A 26,740-nucleotide genomic window follows, 5' to 3' on the forward strand; every position below is an offset into this window, starting at 1 on the left:
CCAGATGGGAATGCCCAGGATGCTCCACAGATGCCCACTGTCTCTCTTTGCTTGGTGACAAGGGGCTTAGGTGGAGGAGGGCCAGAGTGGGGTTCTCTGAAACCTAGGGTCAAGGGCAAGTGCTCTTTATTCCTGAGTCTAAGGGTAGTAGTGCCTTGGACCATTTGAGCATAACACATATAACAGTTTCTTTTCTTTTCTTTATTTGTTGCTAGACTTTAAACCCTCTAAGGGAGGGATCTGCTTTGTTCATTCTTTACCAGTTTCTAGTATAGTGCTTAGCATTAATTAGGTCGTCGTCGTCGGCAGCCGTCCGTCTCGAGAGACGATGGCGTAGCTTCTTGAGAGTCTATCTGCACCGCCGAGAATGGCTGTGCAGTCCGACTCGGGAGTGACAATCCCTGCCGCACTTGTTACAGGTGAAGGCAGATGGCTGTTGTTGCTGCTGTTGACGCTGCTTCCGCCTCGATCTTTTCTGGACCGCCTCCTCATTGCGCGCAGCCTCCGCGCGTGACGTACCTTGCCTGACCGCGAGCCTCCAGGCTAGGCGGTCGTCTGCTTGAACTTCCCATGTGTTGAGATTGATGGAGCATTGTGTCATGTCCTTTTTGCAGATGTCTTTGAACCGCAGTTTTGGGCGCCCTGTCATCCTCTTGCCTTCTGCTAGCTCGCCATAGAGGAGGTCTTTGGGGATACGGCCTGCATCCATTCTTTTGACATGGCCGAGCCACCTGAGGCGTCTCTCGCTAAGAACTGCATGCAAACTGCTCATATTGGCTCGCTTCAGCACCTCGGTGTTGGGGTCCTTATCCTGCCAGGCGACATGCAGGACGCGTCGCAGGCACCTCATGTGGAAGCTGTTGAGTTTCCTTTGGTGCCTTGCGTAGGTGGTCCACGTCTCGCTGCCATAGAGGAGAGTGCTGAGTACGCAGGCTTGGTAGATGCGCAGTCTGGTTTTCTCAGTGAGGCTGGAATTGTTCCACGCTCGCCGGTTCAGTCTGGCCATAACTGTGGCTGCCCTGGCGATTCTCCGGTTGACCTCCAAGTCGACTGACAGAGAGCTCGAGATGGTGGACCCGAGGTAAGTGAAGTCGTTGACAACCTCCAGGGTGTATCCGTCGAGGAAATATTTTAAAATATGGCAATATATTTAAGATATCTATATTTTAATATTTCAGCTATTTAAAAATATTTTAAATATTAAATTTATATGTATGTAATATTCCTAACAACATTTTCTGTAAGAAAAAAATCTGGAAACATTTAAAATCAGTACTAGCTGGGAAATGGTTATGATATATCAAATAGATAGAATACTATTAAACATATGAAATTACAATAATAAAGATTAATAATAATATGAAAAACATGAGCAATATAATTTTAACTAAAAAAGGACAATACAAAATGTATACCATATATTTACAATAATAAAGTTATTTTTATATATGAACAAGATGGGGAAAAATAGAAAAATGCTGAAGATCAGTAGAACTGCGATCCAAGTTTTTCTTTTAAAAATAGTATAATGATGTTATAACAAAGCTTCTGTTCAAACATAAAAAATTAATTTGATAATACTAAATAAAACCACTTAGCAGCAAGTAGATTATGAATGCCAAAGTATATTTATTAAATGTTAATGACTGCTTTTAGTTTTTGCTTATTCATAACGTAAACAAATGTATGTATAATTATATACAACTATATACATAAAAAGTAATTTAACCTTTTTTTTTTTTATTTTGACATATCATATGAACTTGAAACTTTTCCTAATGAGAACTAAGGACTTCTAGCCTGGAAAAGACCCAGATTATATTTCATAAATGTCTTAGATACAAAGTGCTATCCTGTAGAAGAGACATTCATTCATTCATTCATTCATTCACAAGTGTTTCTTAAGAGCCTACTCTGCTTTAGGGGCCTGTGCTAGGTGCTAGAGAAGCAGTAACGAATGGTACTAGATGGGCCAGAGCCGATTACGGAAGCTATTTTGACATCCTGATGAGAGAGTACATAACAAGAGGATGGAACTTTCAGGAAGGCAGATTTCAGTGAATTCAAGTGAAGCATTTCATCTGCTCAAAGATGTGCAGGGATGGACAGACCACCTATGATGAAGCTAATTCCCTTTTAGGCTGCACAACCCACAGGAGGTGATAGTATTTTAAAGAGTATATGTGCAATTCGACCAGACAACTTTTGAACTTTGAGATTCCCCCTATCACATGCCCAAATCAGAGACAAGTTCTCCAGAGGAGATCAAAGAGGAAAAACAAGACACAAACCAGAATTGGTTTGGACATAAGGGGAGAGCTTACTTTCAGAGAAATAATTTACTCAAGGATGTGACTAGAAGTTAGAGGAAACACTGAAAGAGGATGTGAAAACACACGTCTTGTGTGACGCATTCTCCTCCTCCTGAGGCAAGAGACCACATCAGATGGTCCCTGAAAGTTGATTCCTGCTTAGCTATTGAAATGTTATCTGCAGAGAGCTGAGGAAATTAGTGCCTAAAAAGAGCTTCGGGACAAAACTGGGAGGCAGAGGAGGCCATGGAGTTAACAGCTAATGTGGAGACCATGATTGCCTGTGTCAATGACAGCCATCAGTGAAGAAAGGGACAAAGACCCATTCGTTTCTGCAGGAGAAGAGGGAGTCTCTATGGCTTCAGGGGATCTAAAGAAATGTGGTGGTAGTTTGTGTTGGGACCTTGAAAAGCAAGGATGAAGAGCTGGCATAGTCAGGGGTATATTACGGTAAGCCTTGTTGAAATGGAGAGTGAGAAGGCACTGAAGGTGAATGATGAGCAAGAGGGGGAATATTGGGACGGCAGGCCAGAGGAAACGGGGAAGTGCCAGTAAATTGCAGAAGTGTGGCTCCTTCTGGAATCTGCAGTGCAGCGCTTTCTGCAGAGCAGGGCAGAAGGCTTGGCTGGGATTGTGAGACCTGCTCAGAGATTTCTGACCCAGGTTGGTCATATATTGTGAGCACACTCCTTGTTTTTCAACTATACTATGCACTAAGAAGCCTGCTGTTAACAGGTGTTAAAGAACTCCCTCAAAGAAAATTCCAAAACAGAAATAAAACAAAAAGGATGAAATCCAGATATAAAACAACAACAAGCACCTTACACATGAGTAAAGGTGCTCCCACAAATATTGCATCATGTCACCTTGAGATCAGACATAGATCAACCCATTTTCATTCTTCCTTTGCAAACGAGGAAACTGAGGCTTAGAGCTCACTGACATTGGGTGGGGAGGAGCCAGATTTAAAATTCCTGTTTCTGTTCAATTCTTTAATGCCTTCCACTGAATGGCTGCAGCATTTACCTGTCAAGGAAAGCTGCTGTAGTTTGTCATGCTCTTTGGCAATTTGTAATTGCTTCTTTTGTCAACATATTCATATTGATAAATTTGACATGGGAGCAATAATTTAGTACAGTATAAGGGTATGGTAAAGGTAGGGATAGTGCTCTACCTCAGTTTTTCAAAACAATTAATGAGATAAATATTGAGTGGTAAGATTGTAATTACTTCATATAGAGAGTATAATATAATATTGGCTTTTCAGCAACTCTCTTTTATGAATGTCAGGGGGAGAAAGTTGCTCAAACAATGTTTAATTAATATGTATCTACTACCATCACTTCTGCACAGAGAGGATAGAATATTTTTGTTTCACTTCTTTTTTCTTCTGACTTAGCGCATTTTTATCATTAGCCTGTTTAATATCTTCCTTGTAGCTTTCTTTGCTCTTACAACTAGCAATATATGTAATCAGTAGCTTTAAATTAGGAGAATGTCAGAAAAAGGAGGAGTTAGACCCATTAGTCAATTCACAAATGTTGATACATCTAATGTCAAATGTAATCACTTGTTTATATAATCATTTGTTTCTTTAACTTGTTGCAGCCATTCCCTGCTTTCAGAATGTGTTTAATTTAATACACAGAAATGAATTTGGCTGTCTTCCACTTCTTAGTGAAGGCCCTCTCTCAGTCACTGTTTTCATACAATGACACTTCACATCAAGGGAATATTAGCACCTGTTTTTTCCATCATAATTACCTGCTTGTATCAGGGCCTTAATTAGAAAATTTGCTATTATTTGTTTTCTCATTATGAACTGAGGTCAAGTTGTCTTTTTGCATTAGTAATTTGTTTATTAAATTAGCCAAACAGTCAACATGTTTTCATATAGAAACCTCTGATAAAGCAATAACAACAAATAGAGTAGGCACTAGAGAAATATTTAAATACAGTGCATAAATAGAGGTTAAGTTGAACAAGTAAACACATTGAAAAATGGTATTAAAAAAAAGAAAACCAAATCTTTTAACTTAAAACCGACTTACTTTAAAATGATTTTCAAAGAACTAGCCTTGCATTTGAGAAATTGTAAACCAGCCTATTAAATGCATGAAGACAGATATTGAAGGACCATTTTCCAAGGGCCTCTATTTTTGCACATCCTTTAAACAAGGTAGTAACTGCCCTTTGTTTTGGATTATCTTTTCCAGGAAGTTTGTATATTGAACAGCCTTGGGAGAAAGAGGTAGTATCTTCCTCTGGAGAAAAAGAGGGGCATGTTTACTGACCATCATAAATGATTCAGGTTCCATAAACTTGAGGCTCCCCTCCTGCAACACAGCCCATGATATGTGTAGGCATCAATTAGGCCTCACCTGACTCATCCCCGTGGGACTTGGAGAGAAGAGGAGCTGATGCAAATGTGATGATGCATATGCTGCTTGCTGTGGCATGACTAACGAAACCCTTTGTTCGTCTCTTGTCTTCTATTGCCTCCCATGAACTCTGGCAGGCTGTCGTTAGTTTGCAAGTAAGGTAACATCACACAACCTCCACAGTCCTTGACAAGTCAGTAGTTCGGAAGGAAGAAGTTTAGCACAGACATTGGTCTTCATTAGTCAGAGGGTGTGGCAGGCAAATTAATGGCTTCCCAAAGATGTCTAAATTCCACTCCCTGGAACCTGTGAAAATATTGGGTTGGCAAAAAAGTTCATCTGGTTCTAGTAGCACTTAGTTGTCTTTAACTTCATCCAAAACAATCTTGTTAGATTATATTGTGACAATTTTTAGAGTGCATTTAAAAAAAATCAAAATTGGGAAATTTTGTGTACCTATTTTAATATTGAAGATGGAAGAAGACATTCAACATTTTCAGCATATTATGCTTTATTATTTCAAGAAAGGTAAAAATGCAACTGCAATGCAGAAAAGATTTGTGCAGTGTATGGAGAAGGTGCTGTGACTGATCAAACATGTGAAAAGTGGTTTGCAAAGTTTTGTGCTGGAGATTTCTCACTAGGCAATGTTCCACAGTTGGGTAGACCAGTTGAAGTTGATAGTGATCAAATCAAGACTTTAATTGAGAACAATCAACATCATACCATGCAGGAGATAGCTGGCATACTCAAAATATCCAAATCAATATATAAAGTTATTGGTGAAAATAACTTTATTGGTCTTTTATTTTATGAAAAAAAGTAACCATATGGACATTTGGCCAACTCAATATTATGTAACATGATAAGGAAGAATTAAGGTTGCAGATGGAATCAAGGTTACTAATCAGGTACCTGTAAAATAAGGAGATTATTATGGATTATTTGGGTGGGCTCAGTGAAATCATTAGGGTTCTTTGAATCCTCAGGAAATAGGGAGGCAAAAGAGTCAGTGTCACAGTCAGGGAGAGATTTAAAGATGCTACACTGGAATTGAAGATGGAGAAAGAGGGCCATGAGTAAGGAATGCAGGCAGCTTCTAAAAACTGGAAAAGGCAAGGAAACAGATTCTACCCTAGAGCCTCCAGAAGGAATACATCCATACAAGCACCTTGTGGCTTTAGTCTACTGAGTCTCATTAGTGAGACTCTGAGATAATGAATTGTGTTGTTTAAGCCACTAGATTTGTGATTACTTTTTATAGCAACCGTAGCACAATAATACAGAAGGGAAAGTGTTAAACATTTCTGACAGGGAAAGTTTGGGCTTTTTTCTTGTACACATATGACTTAGGCTTATTCTTTGGGCCTCATAAATGTTCTACCTTTTTAAAGTGAAGTTCCCTGTTCTCTCTTTCTGAAGTAACCCCCTCTAGTTATTACTTGCCATAGTACTATACTTTTTGTAGTACTCTGTACATATTATAGTTAAACCAGGTTTTGTTATAATTTTTCTGCAGCTAAAACATTACATATATTTTAGGTTAAGTTTGATGATGATCTTTGTCTGTTGTCTTTTTTGGTGAAAGCCCACCTTTTATTCTAAGACTATGTTCCTCCTACATTTTTAATTTAAATTGTCCTTCAAATTAAATTATGTTTGTGAGAAGGCAGTAGTTCCTCCTTTTTTCTCTTTTAAATATCTTTTTTTGGTTAATAAAATTTTGACAACCTGTCTTGATCCTCATTTTAAAAAATGTACTGATTCATGAAATAAAAAATCTAGGAACCACAGCTCTAGATGCTGTCAAATGTCATGTACTGTCATAGCATCTAATTCTTTCCTCACTGGAACACACACCACATTTTATTTTCATTTCTGAGCTAGAATTCTCATAAAGGGAGAGAACATGTCTATTCTGGATTACGTACATCCCCAGAGCCTAACACAATTTCTGGCACAGAAAAGGCATGTAATACAAATGTGTTCAATGTCATGAATTAGGAAATAAAAATTTCCAGAGATTAATATGTGTATGATGGTACTATAAGTATTAAGATCATATTCTCTATGTAACACCCCAAGATAAAAACTTGCAAAGGTTATGCATTTGAGATAAAAACAAAGCCATTGCTTTTGCGAATAGCATGCTCCCATAATTCTATTTACACTCCCAAATGAGTGACCTCAAAAGATACTGATACTCTTTATATAGATTCGTATGCAGCACTAGTTTTTTAGAGTTACAATAATAATAAAAGACTTATCTTCTTATGAATCAGTATTATTTAAAATTAGTAAATGTGGGCTAGGCAAATGAATTCCATTTTTCTGCTCACCTTGGTTCCTCGTAATCACAAAATACAACTTTGTGCTCATTTGGAGTTCCAAGGAGCATAGAATAGGCTTTCTGATTTACTCAATTTCCTCTTTCCCATCTTACTTTCTCTGCCCCTTCTCTATTCAATTTCCTTGTTTATTTGTGTTCCTTTGCTCTTATTTTAGCTGTGTTTTTTTGTATCATAAGCCACCAGAAATACCTTCTGAAAAAAGAGAAATTGAAGTACTGTCTCAATCACTGTTGTATTGAAGCCCCAATACACGGTTTTCACAATTGCTAGGCTTGTCCTCTACTCCTTCCTCTAGATTTTGTATGATTTTTCTCACAGTAAGAGTGACATCCAAGGGTCATCTTCCCACTGTGAAGTCTACCTGATAACTATTTAAATAAGTGCATCCTGCATATTTAAAGCCACATCTCATTTTGGCCATTGTAGTCTCTATATAACATTTTAAAAAGGAAAGAAATTTTGAGACACTGGGAAGTTGTAAACATATAGTTGTAAACACTCAGTAAATGATCATAAAGAACAGACATATATTTTATAGCAGGTGTGTGCTAAAATGTATAGAGACAGGTTTCCTATGAAACGATACTGGAACAATTAGAACTAGGTCTAGTCTAAAGATGTTTTAAAGAGATTTGAATGAATCTATGTCTTTATCTCCAATGACTTAGGAAGAGTACAAATAAGAATAGGATCTCATATTAAATCATGAAGTAATACAAACAGAATGAGGTTATAAGAAATTTTTTTTTCTTTTAATACCAAACCCCAGTTCTGTCAGATTGAAGTTGGAAGGACAAATAAGAATAGAACAAGCTTTTTCAAAAAGAGTGTGATGGGCAGGTCACAAGGTGAGTCACAGTCCTGCATAGTAGCTTCAGAACTGCTTTGTTTTATCTTTCTAAATATATTGAGCTCATAATCAGCCGCTTGTTGTAGGCATCTGTTCAGATTAGTGTATGCCCTTTTAGTGATTGTTCAGTGATTTGGCTATGTTGCTTATAAAATATTTTGACTATCACTCATGGTTCTCTGTAAGGTTTTATTTGAAAAGGGGCTCCATTGCTAAAAAGGCAGTATGTATAGTGGTTATAGTTGCTATCTGTTTGGGATCATCTAGGCTTGAGTTCAAGCTCTAACTCTGCTACTCACTGGTAGGGTGATCGTAAGCAAATTATTTCACTTCCCAGAGTCTTAGTTTCCTTATCTGAAAAATGGAGATAATGATAGTCCTATCTCCTTGGGTGGGTGTGAGAACTGAAGGAGGTGTAGTAAGAAAACTGCTGGCACATACTAACAACATAATAAATCTTGACTGAAGTACACAAACAACAAAGCAAATGACAGTTTTAAGACCATGCTTCTAAAATTTTGAATAGAAGTGATTTCAGGACAATAGTAGAAAACTTTTATGTATGTGTACGTGTGTGTGTGTGTGTGTGTGTGTGTGTGTGTAAAAGTGAAAAAAACACAATTCTGCTCTTCTTTACATCCTAGAGATGAAGAATTAATAAAAAAAAATTGTAAAATCTACCTATGTATCTGTGATCTATCTACAAATCTTAGATTTAGGAAAAAAGCAGTATTACTGAAGACAGTTGATACTCAAAGTTCAGCAATGATCTTCTGATGTCATGGAAGAAAAATAGCCTTTCTATCAAATCACTGCCAGCAGTCAGAGAGAATTCTAAATTGGGTATCATTATTGATAGTTTTTATATTTCTTGTTCTACAGTAAATATGTAGGAGGAATTAAATAATTTTCCTGTTTGAAATCAATAGTTTATACCAGACACTAATTAAAATGTAGCACTTTCAACAAAATTTAACAAGAAAAAATTCACCTAGAATTAATATGACTGTGCTACCATATGCTACCTATAAAACACATAATTAGAGGAACAGTTCAGGTGAAATCTACCTTTAGCAAGCTATTAACACCTACCATATTTTTCCTCTCAGAATTTACTAGGAGAAAGGACAGTGCTAGACTTGGTGCAATAGAAATAATACCAAAATATAAAATGTTACAATCTCAAGTAATAATTTGTAAATTGCCAAAGATTTTACAGTCTCCCAAATATACGAGAAATAATGCTTTTGTTCAAGAACTTTACAACTAATAAAGGCCTTTCTGATTTTTATAGACTAGAAATATTTTTTTCTATATATTATTGCTTAATTACTATCCCATTTCTTGAAATTATAAGCATGCACTTCATTTTAGAGACATTTACTTCACACTGTAAGGAATGGCCTCTCAGGTCAGCCCTGGCACTACTCAAGGATGGTAATTGGGTTCTATTACAAGTTTATAATTCAACACAAATTAAAAGGGGAAGTTTTCTTCTACTTGCAGAAATTTGCCAGAATTAAACAGAAAAAAACTTACTTGCCCCAAAGGAACTTTTCAGACTTGTCTGGAATTTAAAACCATTATACTATTAAGAAAAACACCAACAACCCATTAGAAACCTGGGGTCAAATAGTAGATGTAGAAATAAAAATATTACAGAAAAAGGAAATGTTAATGACTCTTAAGACATAAGAAGGATGCTTACTTAACTTACTCATAATAAGAGAATGCAAATCTGTCATATATTCTGATTTTTTTACCTATTATTTTTGAAAAGATAAAGAAATCCTTTGATAATACGATGGTTTAGTGAGAGCAAAAGAAAATAGGTTCTCATACATGGTTGATGGGACTGTAATTTGGCAAATAACTATTAAAGTTAATAACTATTCAAGTTTTAAATGTGCCAACTCTTAGATTCTAATTTAAGGATATGCCTGCATTTGTAAAAAATGACATGTGTGCAAGTTTTTAAATTGCAGTACTATTTATAAGAAAGAAAACCAACCCCCAAACCTTCAAATGTTCATCAGTGGAGAATATGTCTTTAATATAGTAGAATATTATGCAATAATAAAGAGAAGAAAATGTGATACTCCCTGCTAGAGAATATCCTCTAATATGTGTTTTGATGTAAAAAAGTTGAGTTACAAAAAGAATATTATATACCACCATATTGCTTATATTTATCAATGTAAAAGACAAATGATGGTTACCCATTTAGAGGGAAACTGGGTGGCTACAGGATTGGGGTGGAAGAAGATTTTTTAATGTATACATTTTGTACCTCTTGAATTTTGAGCTATATAAATATATTACCTATGCAAAAATAAATGATATACTTAAATACATAAAACAAAAGCAGTAAGTAGCACAGAACAGCTTCCACTTGTGATAGTCACGTTGTGTGTGGGTGACCAGATGAATGAATTGAGGATTCCACTGTTAGTTACTGTCATCAGGATGCAGTCAAGTGGAGGTCAAAGACCTATCACAGCCACCTACACCTCTCTCTAGCTTCAGCTAAGTTTCTTGGTATTCTTTTCATTTTTCCATATTCCCCATTGCCAGCTTCTATGAACAAACGGCGGTGGCAGCAACTGTGTGATGCCTTAAATGGACATCCCTATGTATAAGATCGTGTCCTCTGGACGCCCCCTCTGAGAACTCTGCCTAAACCCATCACTTAGCAAGTGGGACCTGCTTTAGACAGTGCTCTCAGCATTCACAGCACTGGAGTGGAGGGAGATATACAATAACTCAATTTTAAAGTATCTGTGAAAAACCCTCTGTGGGAGCCAAGAATGCTGAGCAGGCCCCTTAGTGCCAGTGATAGCTCCCTGCACTCTAAGATGACATATGTTCTCAGTGTTAGAGAGCATGATGTTCTACTTAATTCTTTTGCCTAAGTGGCTAATATTGACAGAGTGCTGTTCCCATCCCCATACAAATGGTAGGGCAATCCATTCATTCCTAATCTGAGATTAGTGTCAGGTTTGGGCTACTTTAAACTATTTTGGGCATCTTATTTTGGTCTGTTGCTGAGTGAACTTTTAAAGTTATAGAATGATTAAAATAAAAAGACCTGATGTGAAGTTACCAGCTGTTCACATCCACACCTTATGAGGACATCAGCAAGTGCAAATAATAATTATTTTCTTAATTTCCATTTCTCACTGTTTTGCTTGGTATTTTAAAACATTTATTTGTTGTGTTTACAACTTTTCATGCCAATAAATAATTATCACCCTTATCTAAAACCTGGCTCTAGGAAGCATTTCAAATAGAATGTACTAAAAGCACAGAGCACACAAACAGCACACAGTATGTTAACAAAGCCATTGAGAATTCCAATTTATCAATATTTAAAATTAAATTTTAAAACACTCGAGGTAAATTAGGGTGACTTTTTTTCATTAAAAAGATGTGATTACCTCTATATGTATTGATATGTTTCCTCCTAAGTAGTCATAAAGAATTATTCAGTAATATTTCAAATATCAAAAACAAGAAGAAAATCCAATAAATATAAATGAACATGCCAAAATATACAAACAACCTTGCTGACTAACTTTAAAGGTGTGTTATAAAAGCAATTTATCATTGTACCAGTTTACATAATTATAATAACCCTTACTGTTTTTTGATTAGTGCTGTACATACATGGGAAAAAATGACACAGTAACTAAAAAGAAGGATATTATTTTACGCTTCACTGTATATGGAAACTTCCTTCCCCCTTTCCACCTTCGTACTAAGGCTTGCTGAGACGTCCAAGAAAACTAAGCACAAGTAGGCTACATTTGAACTTCACCCGGGCTAGACCATTGACCAGTCACAATGGAGGAGAGTGATAATTGATATTTGATGCCCCAAGGATATTTCAGCCCCTCTTTGAATGAAACACCCCCCAAAATCTCATTCTTATTGTGTTCTGTGGCTTCCCCCTTGAAATCTGATCCCCTAACTGCTGCTACTATCATGTACATGACCCCTCCCACTGTAAAACAATCACCACATTCAGTTAATCAAGAAGTTGAGTATTCTATCCACATCCTTCAATACAAACTGAGCCTCAAAGGAGCCCACAGTCCTTTTAGCCTCTGTCTGGAGGAGGTGTTTGTCCTTCCTGTCTCTAAGCACAGTACTGCACAGCACTGCGTCAGCTACCCATTTTACCCTAACTCCGTCATTCTCCAGACTCCTCATGTTTCCCCACATTTACTAAAAGTTGACATCTAGGTTATGGTTCCTCTTTGCTCTTTGTCCCAGGATTGTCCTGAGTGACTTTGGATATCCAGTTCCAGATAATTCTCACCGTCATCCACAAACATCCTGGCCTCTCACTTTTTTTTTTTTTTAAACTCCTTAAGTCCTCCATTTTTCTAATTTAGCAACCCAATCCCATGGAACTTGACATTGCCAATCTTATACACCAGTACTTCTTTTTGACCTAACTTAGCCTTTCAGCTCTTGCACTCCCTTTTACCCCACCCTCTAACCTTCAGTCCCTGAAGCACTCTGTATCTCAGCCTGACAGTTCTCTTCTGTCCCATTGCTATCCTGCCCAGACCCACAATCTGCCATTAGGACCATTCTGTCAACATTTAAGACAGTAGTTTTTCCCTTCCATCCTTCTCATGAAAACCTCAAGTCTGAGTCAATCAAAACTTCTGGGCTTTTCAGAGACCCACTGTAGAAAATCATGTAACTTTTCAGTTTGTTACCATTATAGATTCCCATTCCCTCTCCCTTGAGAGGCCCTGAATCTCTTTCATCCTATTAGCCCTTGTCAAATTTGTCTCTGTCATCTGTCCAGTGTTCAGTTTCAAGTCTCAAATTCCTAAACTGCTTCCACCTCAAATAAAAAAATTTAAGCTAAAAATTCTCTCAATTTACCCTCTACCCATAAAAGCTCTTCCTTCCTATCTCAGTAGAACAGGCTTCCATGTGTTCAATCTGACCTTTCCTTCTGTCTCCGGGCCCCAATCCTATCATACTTCTTTGGGGATCTCACACATTCAATCACCTTTTCATTACTTTTATTCTCCCTCTCTGTGGGCATTTTCAATATGATCATGTCCAGGCTTCATATTTTTTTAGAAGTGAAATTAAGCCCATCATTCTATATTCCCTTTGAGCCACAGTCTTATCTATTCAAAGTAAATATTTTGGACACTGTGCCCATTTTTTTCTCTTGCCAGTCCCACCTCTGCTTCTGGCAGTTGGCTTTGTTCAGAAAGACTATGTCCCAGAAGCACAGTTTTCCCTTGATAACAAGCAATGAAATCAGGTGTTTCAGATGATTGTTCATTCTTTTAACAGACGTCACTAAGATTGTATCCTATGGTCAATCATATAATGAGTGCAAAGACTAATTGTACCCATGTGTGAAGTTTCAAGGTACAAATTATGCTAAATTTTTTACCACATCCTAAACATGGGGTTTGTGAACATGGTTAGACTAACTTTCAGGTTCAAATTATCTCATCTCCCAGCTTGCTAAAGTGTGTCCTGTTCCATTTTTGAGGAAGCAAGTCTTCCTAGTTGAGTTGCAGAGATAACTATTTAAATTGTTCTATCTATAGACCTCTGACAGCCAAAGAGGTTATTTTTTCACTCTTAGCACTATCTCTAGAAACTCTGTAACTAGCTATTTTCCCAAAGCCTCCAGTCCATAAGGAGTTACTTCTTAGTTTCCTCTTAATTTAGTCTCATCATTTCTTAATTTGAAAGATAGTCCTTTCTTAATTGTTCACATTCTCCAGGATTCTTTCCTCGTCCCTGTTCCCTACTATACAAATGATTCATCAATGTCTATTTTTGGTCATAAACTCTTCCCTGTGCTTCCTACATGGCTCTGGTTGGCAAATATACTGCTCTAATGAGCTTGCCATCAGCATTCACACAAAACGCAGCCAAAGCTACAGTCGCCCACTTTACCTCTAAATGTGCTCATGTTTCTGAGTTGGTAGCACTTTGTACCTTAGGAATGCTTCTTTGTTTCTCATCTGCCACCAAGGTGTGAACATTTTTCTTCTTTCCCTCCTTCCCTTCCTCCTTCTTTCTTCCTCTCCTCCTTTAATTTGGTTTCTCCTTTTTATACTGGTTCTGCCCTTTAGTTACCTCTACTAGATTAACACAGGTATAACCTCCTAATGGTCTCCAGTATTTTCCTTTCCAAATCTGCCTCTACACCAGAGACTTTCAAATATTTTTTACCACAATTTACAGTAAGAAATATATTTTATATCACACTCAAATACATGCACACAAATCTAGAGAGCACACATAATTAATTTATTTCTCTCCCTTCTCCCTAGCTATATTTCTATTTGTAGATAGATATAGGTATACCCGAATACATAATACAAAAATGTTCTCACAAAGTAAAACTTATCTTCCAATATTCTATGAGCTCATATTTTCTGTTGGACTTTATTTCTAATCTATTGTATTTTATTCTATTCTATTTTAATTTCAATTAAATACAATGCTGGTTACAACCCATTAAATTGATTTCACACCCCTATAATAGGTTATAACCCAGAGATTGAGCTCTATGTTTGTGCTCTATATACTCTAGAGTGATATAACAAGAACAAAAATCTGACTCTACCATTTGCCACATTAATACTTTTGGAAGGCCTCCTATTACCTACTAGGTAATGTTCAAGATTGTGATAAGCTTGAGTGGCCCCTTGACAACCTTCTAGCTCTTCCGGCTTCATTTCTCCCCAGTCTACCCTGTACTTTCTACCTCCTTCCTGTTTTGCTCTGGAGTTTTCTCTTTCTGGTTCCCTCAGACTCTCATCCCTCTGGCTGTTTTCCCCTAAAATCAACATTTGTGTTATGGCAAATAAAATGTCTATCATAAAAAGATATAGTTATATTTCAGATGTAACATAAGAAAAGATAAAGAGCTAAAATTTGGAGGTTCAAATATTATACTTTCTTGTAGCTTCCATAATAACCAGCATAGTATTGATAAAGTAGTAACTACTCAATATTTCTGTCATTGATTCTCAGTTATTTCTTTTTTTTTTCTTTTACATTATTACTTTCCTATCCAAGAATGTCTCTACTGCCTTCAATACATATTTCCTTTATCTTGTTTTTAAGACCATTTGAAATCTGGCTTTATTAATATGCCCTTATTTGATAATAATGCTTTCCTCGGGCCCACCCCTCTCTTTGCTGTCTTTTTGTTTTATCATTTTTCCTCAAGTTCTCCATCCTGTTAGTGATCTTCCTCTCACATATCATACTCATTTTCCATCTCCTCTAGCCACTCCACTTTTCCATTCAGCTATTTATTTTTGATGTCCAGTGAAATCCCTAAATTTACCCCAGATCCTCTCATCATTTTCATGAGTACTTTATGCACTTTTGTCTCTTTAATAAGGAATAATAATAGTTCCTAGCCCACTGCATTACTGAGACGATAAAGGAGTTAACATAGGTAAAGGGCATGCCGTAGAGTTCATGCTGATAAATGTGTAGCACAAACTCCATCAACCTCTCTCATGCTAAACCTTCATTCTACAAAGCCATTAACCATCACTGACACTTGATAGATTCTGAATTGCCATGTACTTGCACACTTTTGTCTACGGCTTGAGTCATTCTTTGAAAACCAAAGCCCTGTCACATACTGTGCTGTTACCCCCATGATACCCAACAAGTAGATAGAGCAACAGGGGAAAATTGGGACAACTGTAATAGAACAATAATAAAAAAGAAAGAAACTAATGAGAAAGTGGTAACTTAATAATCTGTGGCTGATTTCTTGGTATAACTTACCCCACAAAAATCAATGCTTAATTGTTCACAGGTTAGTAGCATCATCATCATCACCATCATCATAGACTAATTAAGGACTCCAGAAGTTCCTTATTTTCAGATATAAAATATACCTCGGTAATGGCACTCTGTTAGTGTTCTAGGTATGCATAACAATTCATACAAAATAAGGAAACCACACTGAGACAGCGCAATAAAAATGTGTTTTCTTTTTAAAAAAATTACCCCCTGCCTAACTGGATCCTATTCTCTGATAGGAACAGAATAAAGTCCCAGGTGAAAACAAAGTCTTCTGTATTTTAGTGAATGTCAAATGAGGCAACCAAAGGATTAAACAAATAATTACTATATGTTGAAATAACTTTTCTCTTAACTTTCTTCTAGACCATCTGAATCAAAAGAGAAACAAAAACCTCACTCTGTTACTGTTTTTTTTTTTTTGGATAAAGTCAAGTGGATCTCATCTTCTAAGTTCCTATGGGGTCTGTTTAAATCTACACTACTTTGTGTATGGAGGCTGGAAAAGGGTGAAGGAAGAGAGAGGACTGTTGTTCTGAACTTCATCTGACTTTGGAAACCTTATAATACATTTATAAAGTGGGAGAAGTGTTGGGCAACATTATCCATTATTTTGATAAGACTCATGTTTTGTGTGCAACATGGAATCATCAATTGGAATAACAAGTTGTGTAGGATTTCAGTGACTAAGTTGATTGGGTTTTGATTCACAACAATGTAAACAGAGTTAACTATATTTAAAAACTACACTAACATTTACTGTCATTAGAATCAAACCCGTAACGACCACCTGTAACTATGGCAATAATCCTGCCAATTAAAAAGATCTTACTTAGCTTCCTATGGATTAACATTATAATTCATTTTTGTGAGCTCATCACTAATAAAACAAATTTAATATTTCAGAGACACATACTAACTAACCACCAAGTAGAGTTTACTAACAATCTATTTCTCAGTGTTAATAAGAATGTAGTCACTAAGTTAATTTGGTTTTTAAGTAAATATGTGATTATTTTAAGTTAAATTCCTAAACTATGAATTTTCATGACAATGAAATTTTTATTAATGTTTTTAAATAGCTTTAGAATGTTTAGCTATTAGCTCTCTTAATTCCTTTTATAAAGGCACATATGGGTTAACACCTGTCATAGGTGATTTTAAAGAAGAAGGAAGTGACGAGCGTCTTCTATGCTAGCAATTCTCAACTGTTAGCTGCTTGATAAAATAACCTGGGAACTTAGAATAACAGTGCCCCAGGCATGGCCACTTTCTGAATCCAGAGAATTGTATCAGACTCTCTGAGGAAGAATTTGGGTGTCCACATATATTTAATACCTTCCCTAGGTGATTGTAATTATGTCAAGAGTCTATGAGTTTCATAATGTTTTTATATAAAATGTAATTCTCCTTTCATTTGTACAGGGATACAACTTACAGTATATAGTCTTATTTCTTGAAGATTCTCCTACTCGCCCATCTTCCACACTTCACCACTACAGGAAAATCAGTACTCCTTGAGATACCCAATGCCTGCCTTGCAAGCCTCAGTTGCCTCTTCTCCATTCTTCCCCTCCTTTTAATTCCCCCACATCTAATCCCACAAGGTCTCCCATGTTATGGGTGCTGAGCACACAGGAGGATTGTTCCTCCGCTCCTTGCTGTGTCAGTAGCCGCTCACACTCAGGAAAGGGAGAGGGCTTAACAGCGGTCAGCTGAGTCGGATGAGGGGTGCGCAGAGGATCCGGGCCATCAGGATAACAGGGGCCCATCATTTTCCCATTTCCCAGCCCTTCTTAACAATACTCAACCTGAAAAATATTGTGTTCCTTTAACCAAAATCAACTCTCTTAATCATTTTGATTCCACTGGAATTGGGACGATGGTCACCGGAGTTAATGAAATTGCATTGAAATAATGTTAGAAGTCCTTCTCAATATCCACTTGAAGGACACATTGCAGAAAAAGAAATATTTTAAGATATAAGTAATGACATACTAAATTAAAAAGAAAAGAAAAGGTGTAACCAGAAAATGCAGATGCAGCCCTGTAACACAGGCAGCAGGGCCCCATTGCTTGCCTCTAATCTTTGGCTCCTTGAGGGCAAGGACCCTGTTTTATTTGTATCTGCACTCTTTGCATTTAGCACTATGTCAGGCTGAAAAATCCAGTAAATGTTAGTGATATTAAAATACCTTTTTCTTATAATGGCAAATTATAATAAAATGCTTTTCTTGAGATTTGTTTCATTTAATTAGTGTTTAAATTATAAAGATAGATCTAATTTTATCATTTTATTGTTGAGGTTAAGAGAGGTATCCATCTTGTATTTTTCTGCTATGTAAATTTGCTAGCATCAAACAATCTGTTATTAAATACTTATTAGTTATGATGTCCTTGTATAGAACAAAGGTAGGAACTATCTAGTAAAAATCTGAAATGTTTAATCCTGAATATACAAAGTTCAAGTCACTTTATACCTGACAACTAAGAAAAAGTGAATCATTTCTAGCACAATTTGTACGTTACAGTGAAAGCCTATATTTTTGTCAAAAGCAGTTAATAGTTCAAAATAGTGTTTGATTTAGATAATTGCTTCTGAAATGGGGGGTAGAGTAGAAAGTGATGAGCTATTTTGACCCTTTGCTTTGATTGAATTTCAAATATCATTAAAGGAAGATGATACATTTTAAATAATAATCAAAAGGGAAAAGGGAGATGGATTAAAACAATTATGAATGATGATAAACACTGAATTAGGCAAAATCCTTGGGGCTGTTAAAGTTTTAAGTTAAACACATACTGTACAGAGAAATGGGGTGCTTGAGAAGTACAATGACAACTTGTACATGAATATAGAGTTCACCATGCTCTTCAATTCTATGTGATAGCACTTTGTTGTCAGGCATTTGTTATCATTCCTACTTAATGGTGTTCTGAGGGATTAAGGAAGTTTTCCAAAGTTACAAAGCTTTGGAAAGTGCAAAGATACCAGAATCCAAATGAAGCACAGATAATCTAATGCCAGATTTGGTCCACTGTCCGTCACAGCTCTGGACCCACATGGCCACCCAGAGCTGTGTGAGCTAGATAGTATATGGAAGTCTTGAGTGCTAACTTGCTAAAGGGTTGGTGGCAGGCATTTGTGAACCTACCAGTCATGTGGCATGAATCCTTGCTGCTCAGAGTGGTTCCTGGACTAGCAGCATGGGCATCATTTGGAAGCTTTTTTGAAATGAGGCCCCTGGTTTCCCATCACAGACCTAACCCATCAGAATCTGCAGTTTTAACAAGATTCTTATGCAATAATTACACACTTTAAGCTATGGAAAGCAATAGTGTAAGAATTCCAGATGTGAAATTGGGGCACCTTAATTCAGTCTCAGTCCTCCCACAAACTAGCTGTGGCACTTAAGGTCGTAGTCTTTAAAAACAAAAAAACATTTCAGAGCATCTGCTTCTTTATCTGTAAAACAGGGATGATATCTGTCCTTGAGAGTTGTTGTGATGTTTACCTAAATAAAAGGGCCTGGACCCCACAGGAGTTAAGAAGTGCACACTAGGTCCACATGCAAATCCACAGAGGTATAAAAAGATAGCTATGGTGCTCAGAAAATTTGGCGAACTCTTGATTTCTTGATCATGTTTCACTAAGAACTATCTGTGTTAGAATTCATTTCAATTAAGCTTTCTGGGATGTCCATATTGTTATGCCCTAGAGATTTGCTACAGAATTATTCTCAGCAGAGCAATTATAGGTGAGGCTGCCCTGTAATGAAATATCTTTGCTACTTCATTAAATAAACCCCCTTGGATGGGCTCCCAAATGGACCTGCCTCATACCAAATTCCATTACACTGGAAGTAATCTCATAAGAAGGCCCTGAGCAGGTTCAGTCATCCTGGATGCCTAGTGTTTACCATAAATGGACTGTGTTCTACAACAGGGATTCCCAAAAGCTTGTTCTCAGACTGATGTTTTACTGATTCAAGGGGAAATAAAAAACACTTAGTCAACTTTCCATAAAATAAAAATATAATGTACTTTTAAAAATCCTTCATGTTGTGAATATGCACTATTTTCTTTCTTTCTCATTGGTGGTAAATTGCTCCATATATTTATGAAATAATAATGGTAATAGATGGTTATCTATGTAATGTTCTTGCACCATACAAATACAATGGCAATCTTCTTCCTTAACCTTTAAAAGAAAAATTTACAGGCCCTTTAAATCCAAAAATTCTAAACCATTGTTATAGAAAAAGATTGTTTAACAGGGAATTATTTGCTATGAAATTAGTGAGGGGCATAGAACATTTTAAATGAGGGACCAAACTGCAACGTTTTAATGGGAGGGCAAATCTGTTCCATGTTGGCACATCACAGAGTGCTATGTCCCTCACTCTGCAAGGTGCACAAGGACAACTGGGGATCTTGTCAATATGCAGATCCAGATTCTGCAGGTCTGGCATGGTCTAAAATTCTGTGTTTCCAACAAACTCAAAGTTGGAGTAGCAAAGGCAGGGTGGTTTTAGCTGGTGAGCTCTGAGCCAGATTACCCTGGGTCAGCTCATGGCTCTATCAATTCTAGCTGTTGACCCTTGTTCAGCAAGTTACTTAACATTTCTTCCTTAGTTTTCTTATTAGTAACACAAGAATAATAGTAGTCCCTTCTCATAAGCTTGTGAGAATAAAATGGAATAATAAATGTAAACATTCCCAGAATGTAAAATACAGTATCTGACCTGTAGGAAGAGCTCCATAAATGTGTTATTACTTTAACTTCACAGATCAGTGACTGAAGCACCAAGATATTAAAAAAAAAAAATTAGTACCTCAAGGGGTTCCTACATGATGAAATCAGAGTTCAAAGTTCCATTTGGTAAGGAATAAGCTGTGTTCTATCTTCTTTGTCTGGCTCAATGGGATTTTTTGAAGCTGTGAATTTTTAAGGGTGTGTATAGATTTAATTCTAATTCAATCCTACAAGTAAGGTAGAAATGACGATATTGTTTAGGTTGCATGCCACAAACTTAGAAGAACTTCTTAGAATAAGTGTTTTTCTTATAAGTGACAAGGAAATCTGCTCAGTACATTCCCCCACCTTTAAGTTTTCCTATGGGTCTTTATTAATAGCTGTTACCTTTCCTATGAAAGTGCATTGTGAATGTTTATTAATTAGTTTTTTTTCCTTTTTACTAAGAGCTAACTAATTTATTGAAAGTAGTGTGTGTATTACCTAATATGCAAACACAATCACATGAGGACAGTATCTTATATATTTCCTTATAGATAACCCCTACTATTTTTTTAGTAAGTGGATTTATATACTTGTCCTCTAAAAATTACAGGGAATAGCATCTAGGCATGAAAATATAATTTAATATGAACTTGTGTTTTTATCTTTAGCTTACATCTTTGCCCTACTAGTCTGACTTCCAAAGTGAATACAAACACAAGAGCAAATGACTGATTTTAGTAAAATGTAACAAAGATTTATGACTTGATCATAGAGCTAAGGACTGGTCTTACCCATAAAACTGATATAACTACACTGTATAAAAGAAAGCATAGCAGAATAAGTTTCATTAGGACACTTAATAAATTCCTCCTGTGTTCTGAAACCCTAAAAGACTAAATAAAGTTGAATGCTTTTTGGAAGCTAAACTGTTGTCTTTTCAATCATTGCATATTATTTTATGTTAATTATTATAAAATATTATGATAAACTTCCATATCGGGTTAGTGACGATATTATGAAAACAACATGAGTTAATACTTTGTCAAGAGTCTAAAGAAACTAAGATATAAGCAAAATATTCCTAAAGGGATTATTACATGCACTGGAAATTATCATGTCAATTAACAAATATCGACAGAGCTCTAGAGTCTTTCCCAATTTTTACTTTTCTCCTTTTCTTTGTGGTTTTAACTTTATTCACAACCAGTCTTCTGTATACGCCTAACAGCTGTCTTTATACCACCCATTTGGCAACCATTTTGTATGCTTCACGATGCCTCCCAAGTAACAAGCGCTCTAATAGAAAGTTTCTAGTTATCCTTCAATATCTCTTCTACCCTCTTCCTCAGTAATAGGACCCCTGAATGTTAGGAGCATGCAGAATAAAGACATTTTTCAACTTCTCTGGGAGGTTTGTGTGGCCACATGATTAAAATTTTGATCAATGAGGAAAAAAATGAAAATGATGTGCGCAACTGCTATGAAGTGTCCTTATAGAGACACAATGTGCCTCTGTCCTTCCTTTTTCCCCCTTCTGCCTGTCTAGATAATGTGGACACAATGACACCAACTGGGGCTCTCATTTTGGATCATGAGGTCAAAGCCACATCTTAAAGAATAAAACAGAATCTGGCACCCTGATGATCTTACCATACCTGCCCCTCTCTACCTACATTTACGTGCAAGAAAAATAAACTTCTTTCTTACTTTAGACACTTTTTTTTTCTGTCACTTGAAGCCAAATCTAATCTTAATGTACACAAATAGTCACTGATGCATCTGTCTTTCATGTATGATTCTTATCATTATGCCTCAGTCTTCGTCATCCATTCTCTTTTATTCAAAACCATGCTAGGACCTAAGGAGGGGAGAGAGATGCATTAACTAATACCTGAGAACACTCAGTATTGAGGAAGTTAAACTTGGGAGAAATTAAATTCAGGAGAAGAAAGGGTTAAAGAAGTTAAAAAGCATTTCTATTCCTAGTAGCTTTGGCTTATTAAGAGACATCCTAGGTACGATTTCAAAGTTAACTCCCAAGGTAATGAGACAAAAGCTAGACCAGATGTCTAAGCTAAGTTTTGGTCTCAAAATAATTACCTTTGTTAATTACCAGTAATTAGTGTCAGCATCCAACACTTACATAAACACTTTGGGGAGGGATTGGACAGAGAGAGAGAGAGAGAGAGAGAGAGAGAGAGAGAGAGAGAGAGAGAGAGGAGGGAGAGAGAGGGAGAAGGAGGGAGGTGGGAGGTAAAGAATGAGTGCGCATAAGAGAGAATCAGAACACAAGTATTTTCCAGTACAAGTACCTCTCAGGGCCATTAAAACCCGATTCAATTTTTACAATTTTGAACACTGGGCTTTATGAAAAAACTGCATATTTTTTTCAGATAACGCAGATATTTTTCCCTTCTAAGTTTATCCTTTCTTACGTATCTCTTTCTTTTTTCATTGCCAAAATGATTACTTTTTAATCTATACAATTACACCTTTAACCTTGCCCTCCCCACTATGCAAAAAAGAAAAATTCAGCTGAAAATGGCCCCAGCAGAAGTGCCCAGGGGTCTTCCTGAAGTCTTTCTTTAACACCCTTCTCTCAGCCAAAGGTTTCTGGTCCTTAGCTCAAAGGACAACAGAGCATTATCAGTGGTTTGTGGATAGCTTGATTTTTTTTTTTTTTTTTTTTTTTGGTATTTTTTACATAATACATCATTTCCCTTCTTTGTGTAGATAAACCTTTTTTGGAAAGAAATATTTATAGATGTATTTATTTGTGTTCTACCTTATCATTTCATTTCTCTTTGGGCCTCCATTTTTTTTGCTTAGAGTTTCTTTTTAAATATTTGGGGGCACCATGTCTAGTACTGTCCACTATAATTCATTGTAGATGTAGTCATTTTAACCTTCAAGTAACAGTGAAAATACTTTACCATTTAAGTCTCCATCACAAACATCTCACCTTTGGCTCCTGCCCCACGCCCTCTGTACCATGGTGGATCAATCACTACTCATGTATGCCATCTTTATTTAACTGTTTACTGGTTTGTGTCCCGCACCAGACTGCTAAAGGGAAGGAACCATGTCTTACCTCATTTATTATATCTCCAATGGCCACCAGCATGTATAGATAATGCACTGATTTTTTTCTTTTTTTTGTAGTTAATGAAATATGCATTTCTCCCATAGAGCTAGATCAATGGGACTTCTAGTTCCACTCTTGGATCCTTTTATAGGCTCAGTGAGTCATGAGATGAAGCAATTATTCCTACTACTATTTTGTGTTTTTCAAGTTTATTTTAGTCCGCAGGTTATTTCTTTATACCAATATATTGACCAACTTACCTGCTTGCAGAGAGAAAAATCATTATTTATAAAGTTCACTAGGCTGGGGAGGAGAAGGAAGTTTGATGATAAAGTAAAACAGTGTTACTTTGTTTTTAATAAGCATTGTGTATAAGTTATCAGCCCATGCTAAAAAGTAAAGATGCCTACATTTAATCATGAAGACTACATCAAGAGGACAATTTGTATACTCATTTACTGCCTATTTCTGGAGGATCTGTATTCTACCCACCACCACTGTAATAAAACATTATGGCTTCTATAGCTGTACATTTACATTACAAAACTAATTGCACTTTTCTATATGTTAGCATTCATTTCAGGGTTTGTTATGAGAGAAAAGGCATGAAGTATGCTCTTCAGGTGACTTCTGCATGTCAAGTGCGCACAGGTATTTTAATTTGCAGGCATATCTCATTTGCTTTATGTAAACTGGGAACCACATTATCCTCCTATCATTCAATACTTTTCTCCCCAAGATCACTACTCATTATAGTGTGGTCAGAGCTGCTCAATGTAATCACGACTTTTCATTTCACAGCTTCCTCTCACCAATCTATATTTTCTTTAATCCCATACCTCCAGTGCTGTTCTGAACTGTCCTGCTGCCACGGCATATTTCTTTTGTCTGTAGCATAGGCTGGCATCCTTTAAGGCTACCCGAAGCCATTTGTCAATCTTGGGCACAAAGTTGAACGTAGGCACATGCAAAGGGTCTACTATTTCAGCTGCTGGGCATGTTGGCTGAATCCCAGTAGATGTAAAGGAGTCCACAAACTCATAGGTCACATCCTCTTCATCGACATAGACCAACTTCACCTCCACATCCATGATGCTTTTTAAGGGGATGTGAGGCAGAGGCAGGGGGATCAATGGGTAGTCAAGTTCCATGACCTTTGCCTCTCTCCTCCCGGCTGTCTTTTCTTCACCTTCTGCCTTCCTTTTAAAGGCCAGTTTCTCTAAATCATTGTTTTGTTTTTCTTTGATGCTCTTTGCCATTTTTATTGTTTTGACTGTGATTTCTATCTGTGTATCTTCACAGCTTTTCTTAATCTGTTGTGGTATTTCCAGGATACTGGGTGGTTTGCTCAGGTGGATATTTTCTTGCTTGTGTTTATCTTTGGAACCATCTGATCAGAATACACCCTATGTACTGTATTCGCCAACCTCTGCTGCTTCCTGAATCTATTGATTTCCCCACCAAAACTCCTGTAGGGGTTAGAAGAAGAAAAATAATTAAAACAACATTTTGAAATTCCAATAGTTTAAAAGACTATAGTCAAACTTATTTAAAACATTGTTTTATTCATTATAGGTACTTATTGCCATTAAAGTAAAACTATATGTACATTATCTGCTGTTTTACTAAGGAAGTGCATGTTTCAATCTTAAAATTCACCAAGCATTTGTCAAAAACACATTTAAACAATATCTTTAAAAATAACCATCTATCGTTGAACAACACTGAATGAACATTTTATAAGGTATCCAAACTCACTAAATAGAAAAACTTTATACACAGCCATTGAGTACCAAAAAAAAAAAAAAAAATCCATCTCAATATTAATTTCCTGAGAAAGGCAGGTGGTCTAGAACTCATTATAAAATATACTGCTAACCTGCATAATAGACTTTAAAGAAACCACAGTTGCTTCCCCTGAAAAGCTCTCAGAAATGTTGTGAGCACAATGTTTCCTGAATTTGTTTCTTCTATTAGTAATGAAAATGTCAAATTTAAACCATTTTAAAGATAACTATTATTCAGACCTGACTTGAAAGCACAAGAACATGACCTTCAACCTTTCATTAATGTGGAGCTACATAGTTACCTTGATTTCACTGTATTAATATTGCTACAGTAATGACATCAACACTGTATATGAAGACAATGCATTTTCCTAAATCATTAATGTTCAAAAAATAACTAGCAGTCTTTTGATTCAAAAGTTTCTGCATACTATCTCTGTGTCTAGATTAGTTTCAAAATGGAAAAGTCCTAAGATGTAATAATTATGTAGTATGGTTGGTCTTGTTTTTGAAAACTCTTTCACCTATCAAATTATGTCCTGGAAACAACTCTAGCATAAATGGGAATAAACACCACATCTTTCAAAGAAACTAAAGGATGAGAAGTTGTTTATCCCAATCATGCTGTTGGTCACTAGCAGAACTTGTATTGCTGTTTCCTCCTGAAACTTCCACTCACTGCCTCCTATCCTGAGGGTACTTCCTTCCTCTATAGAATAGGAGAGCTAATAGCAGACTTACTCAAACAGAAGAAAAAATGCAAGAAAGAGGGCTGAATATGATAACAATGAGAAAAGAGCCTGATGGACAATAAAGTCTGAGTTGCTTTTCAAAACTTATAATTACGTTAATGGTGTTGATCACTTTCATTTGTTTGTTTGAAAGACACCAGTTTCTCTATAGAAAACCTTTAAAATGAACTGTGAACTTTCACCCAGTAATTCTTTTTTTATTTTTAATTACACTTGACATTCAATATTATATTAATTTCAGGTGTACAGCATAGTGGTTAGACATTTATAAAACTTACAAAGTGATCCCCTGGATAAGTCTAGTACCCACCTGGCTCCATACATAATTATTATAATATTATTGACTATACTCCCTAGGCCTGCGAGCTAAGTGTCGCTGGTTCGATCTTCCAGTCAGGGCACATCAGAGAAGGAAAACTCTGACTCCAAAAAACCTCCGCTGCCTTGCGGCATACCTCTTCAGGGGAAAGGCTAAGGGAGTAAACCCCGACAGAAAATCCGGAGCCGGAGTCCCTAAGGCGGTTTGACGTTGTAGTCAACACCGGCAACTCCTGCGGCGCACCTGAAGCCAAGCTGTATTGACTCCGTCTTTCCCTTGGACCCTTCAGCTGCGAAGAGAGGGGGGGGTCTGCTGCATGGGCAACAGCAGACCCTCCA

General features: G+C 36.6%; 1 protein-coding gene across 1 annotated transcript in view; it reads right to left on the bottom strand.

Moving 5' to 3' along the window:
• Positions 1 to 25,330, bottom strand: part of SPATA16 (spermatogenesis associated 16) — a 203,725-nt gene extending 178,395 nt beyond the window's left edge. The window contains 3 exon segments of the mRNA XM_090285969.1: positions 24,384 to 24,895; positions 24,898 to 25,013; positions 25,323 to 25,330. Of these exon segments, the coding sequence (XP_090142095.1) occupies positions 24,384 to 24,895; positions 24,898 to 25,013; positions 25,323 to 25,330 (636 nt within the window).
• Positions 25,331 to 26,740: the final 1,410 nt, after the last annotated feature.

The sequence above is a fragment of the Furipterus horrens genome, unplaced genomic scaffold (assembly GCF_987537825.1).
Source record: "Furipterus horrens unplaced genomic scaffold, mFurHor1.1.pri manual_scaffold_1, whole genome shotgun sequence".
Classification (NCBI taxonomy): domain Eukaryota; kingdom Metazoa; phylum Chordata; class Mammalia; order Chiroptera; family Furipteridae; genus Furipterus; species Furipterus horrens.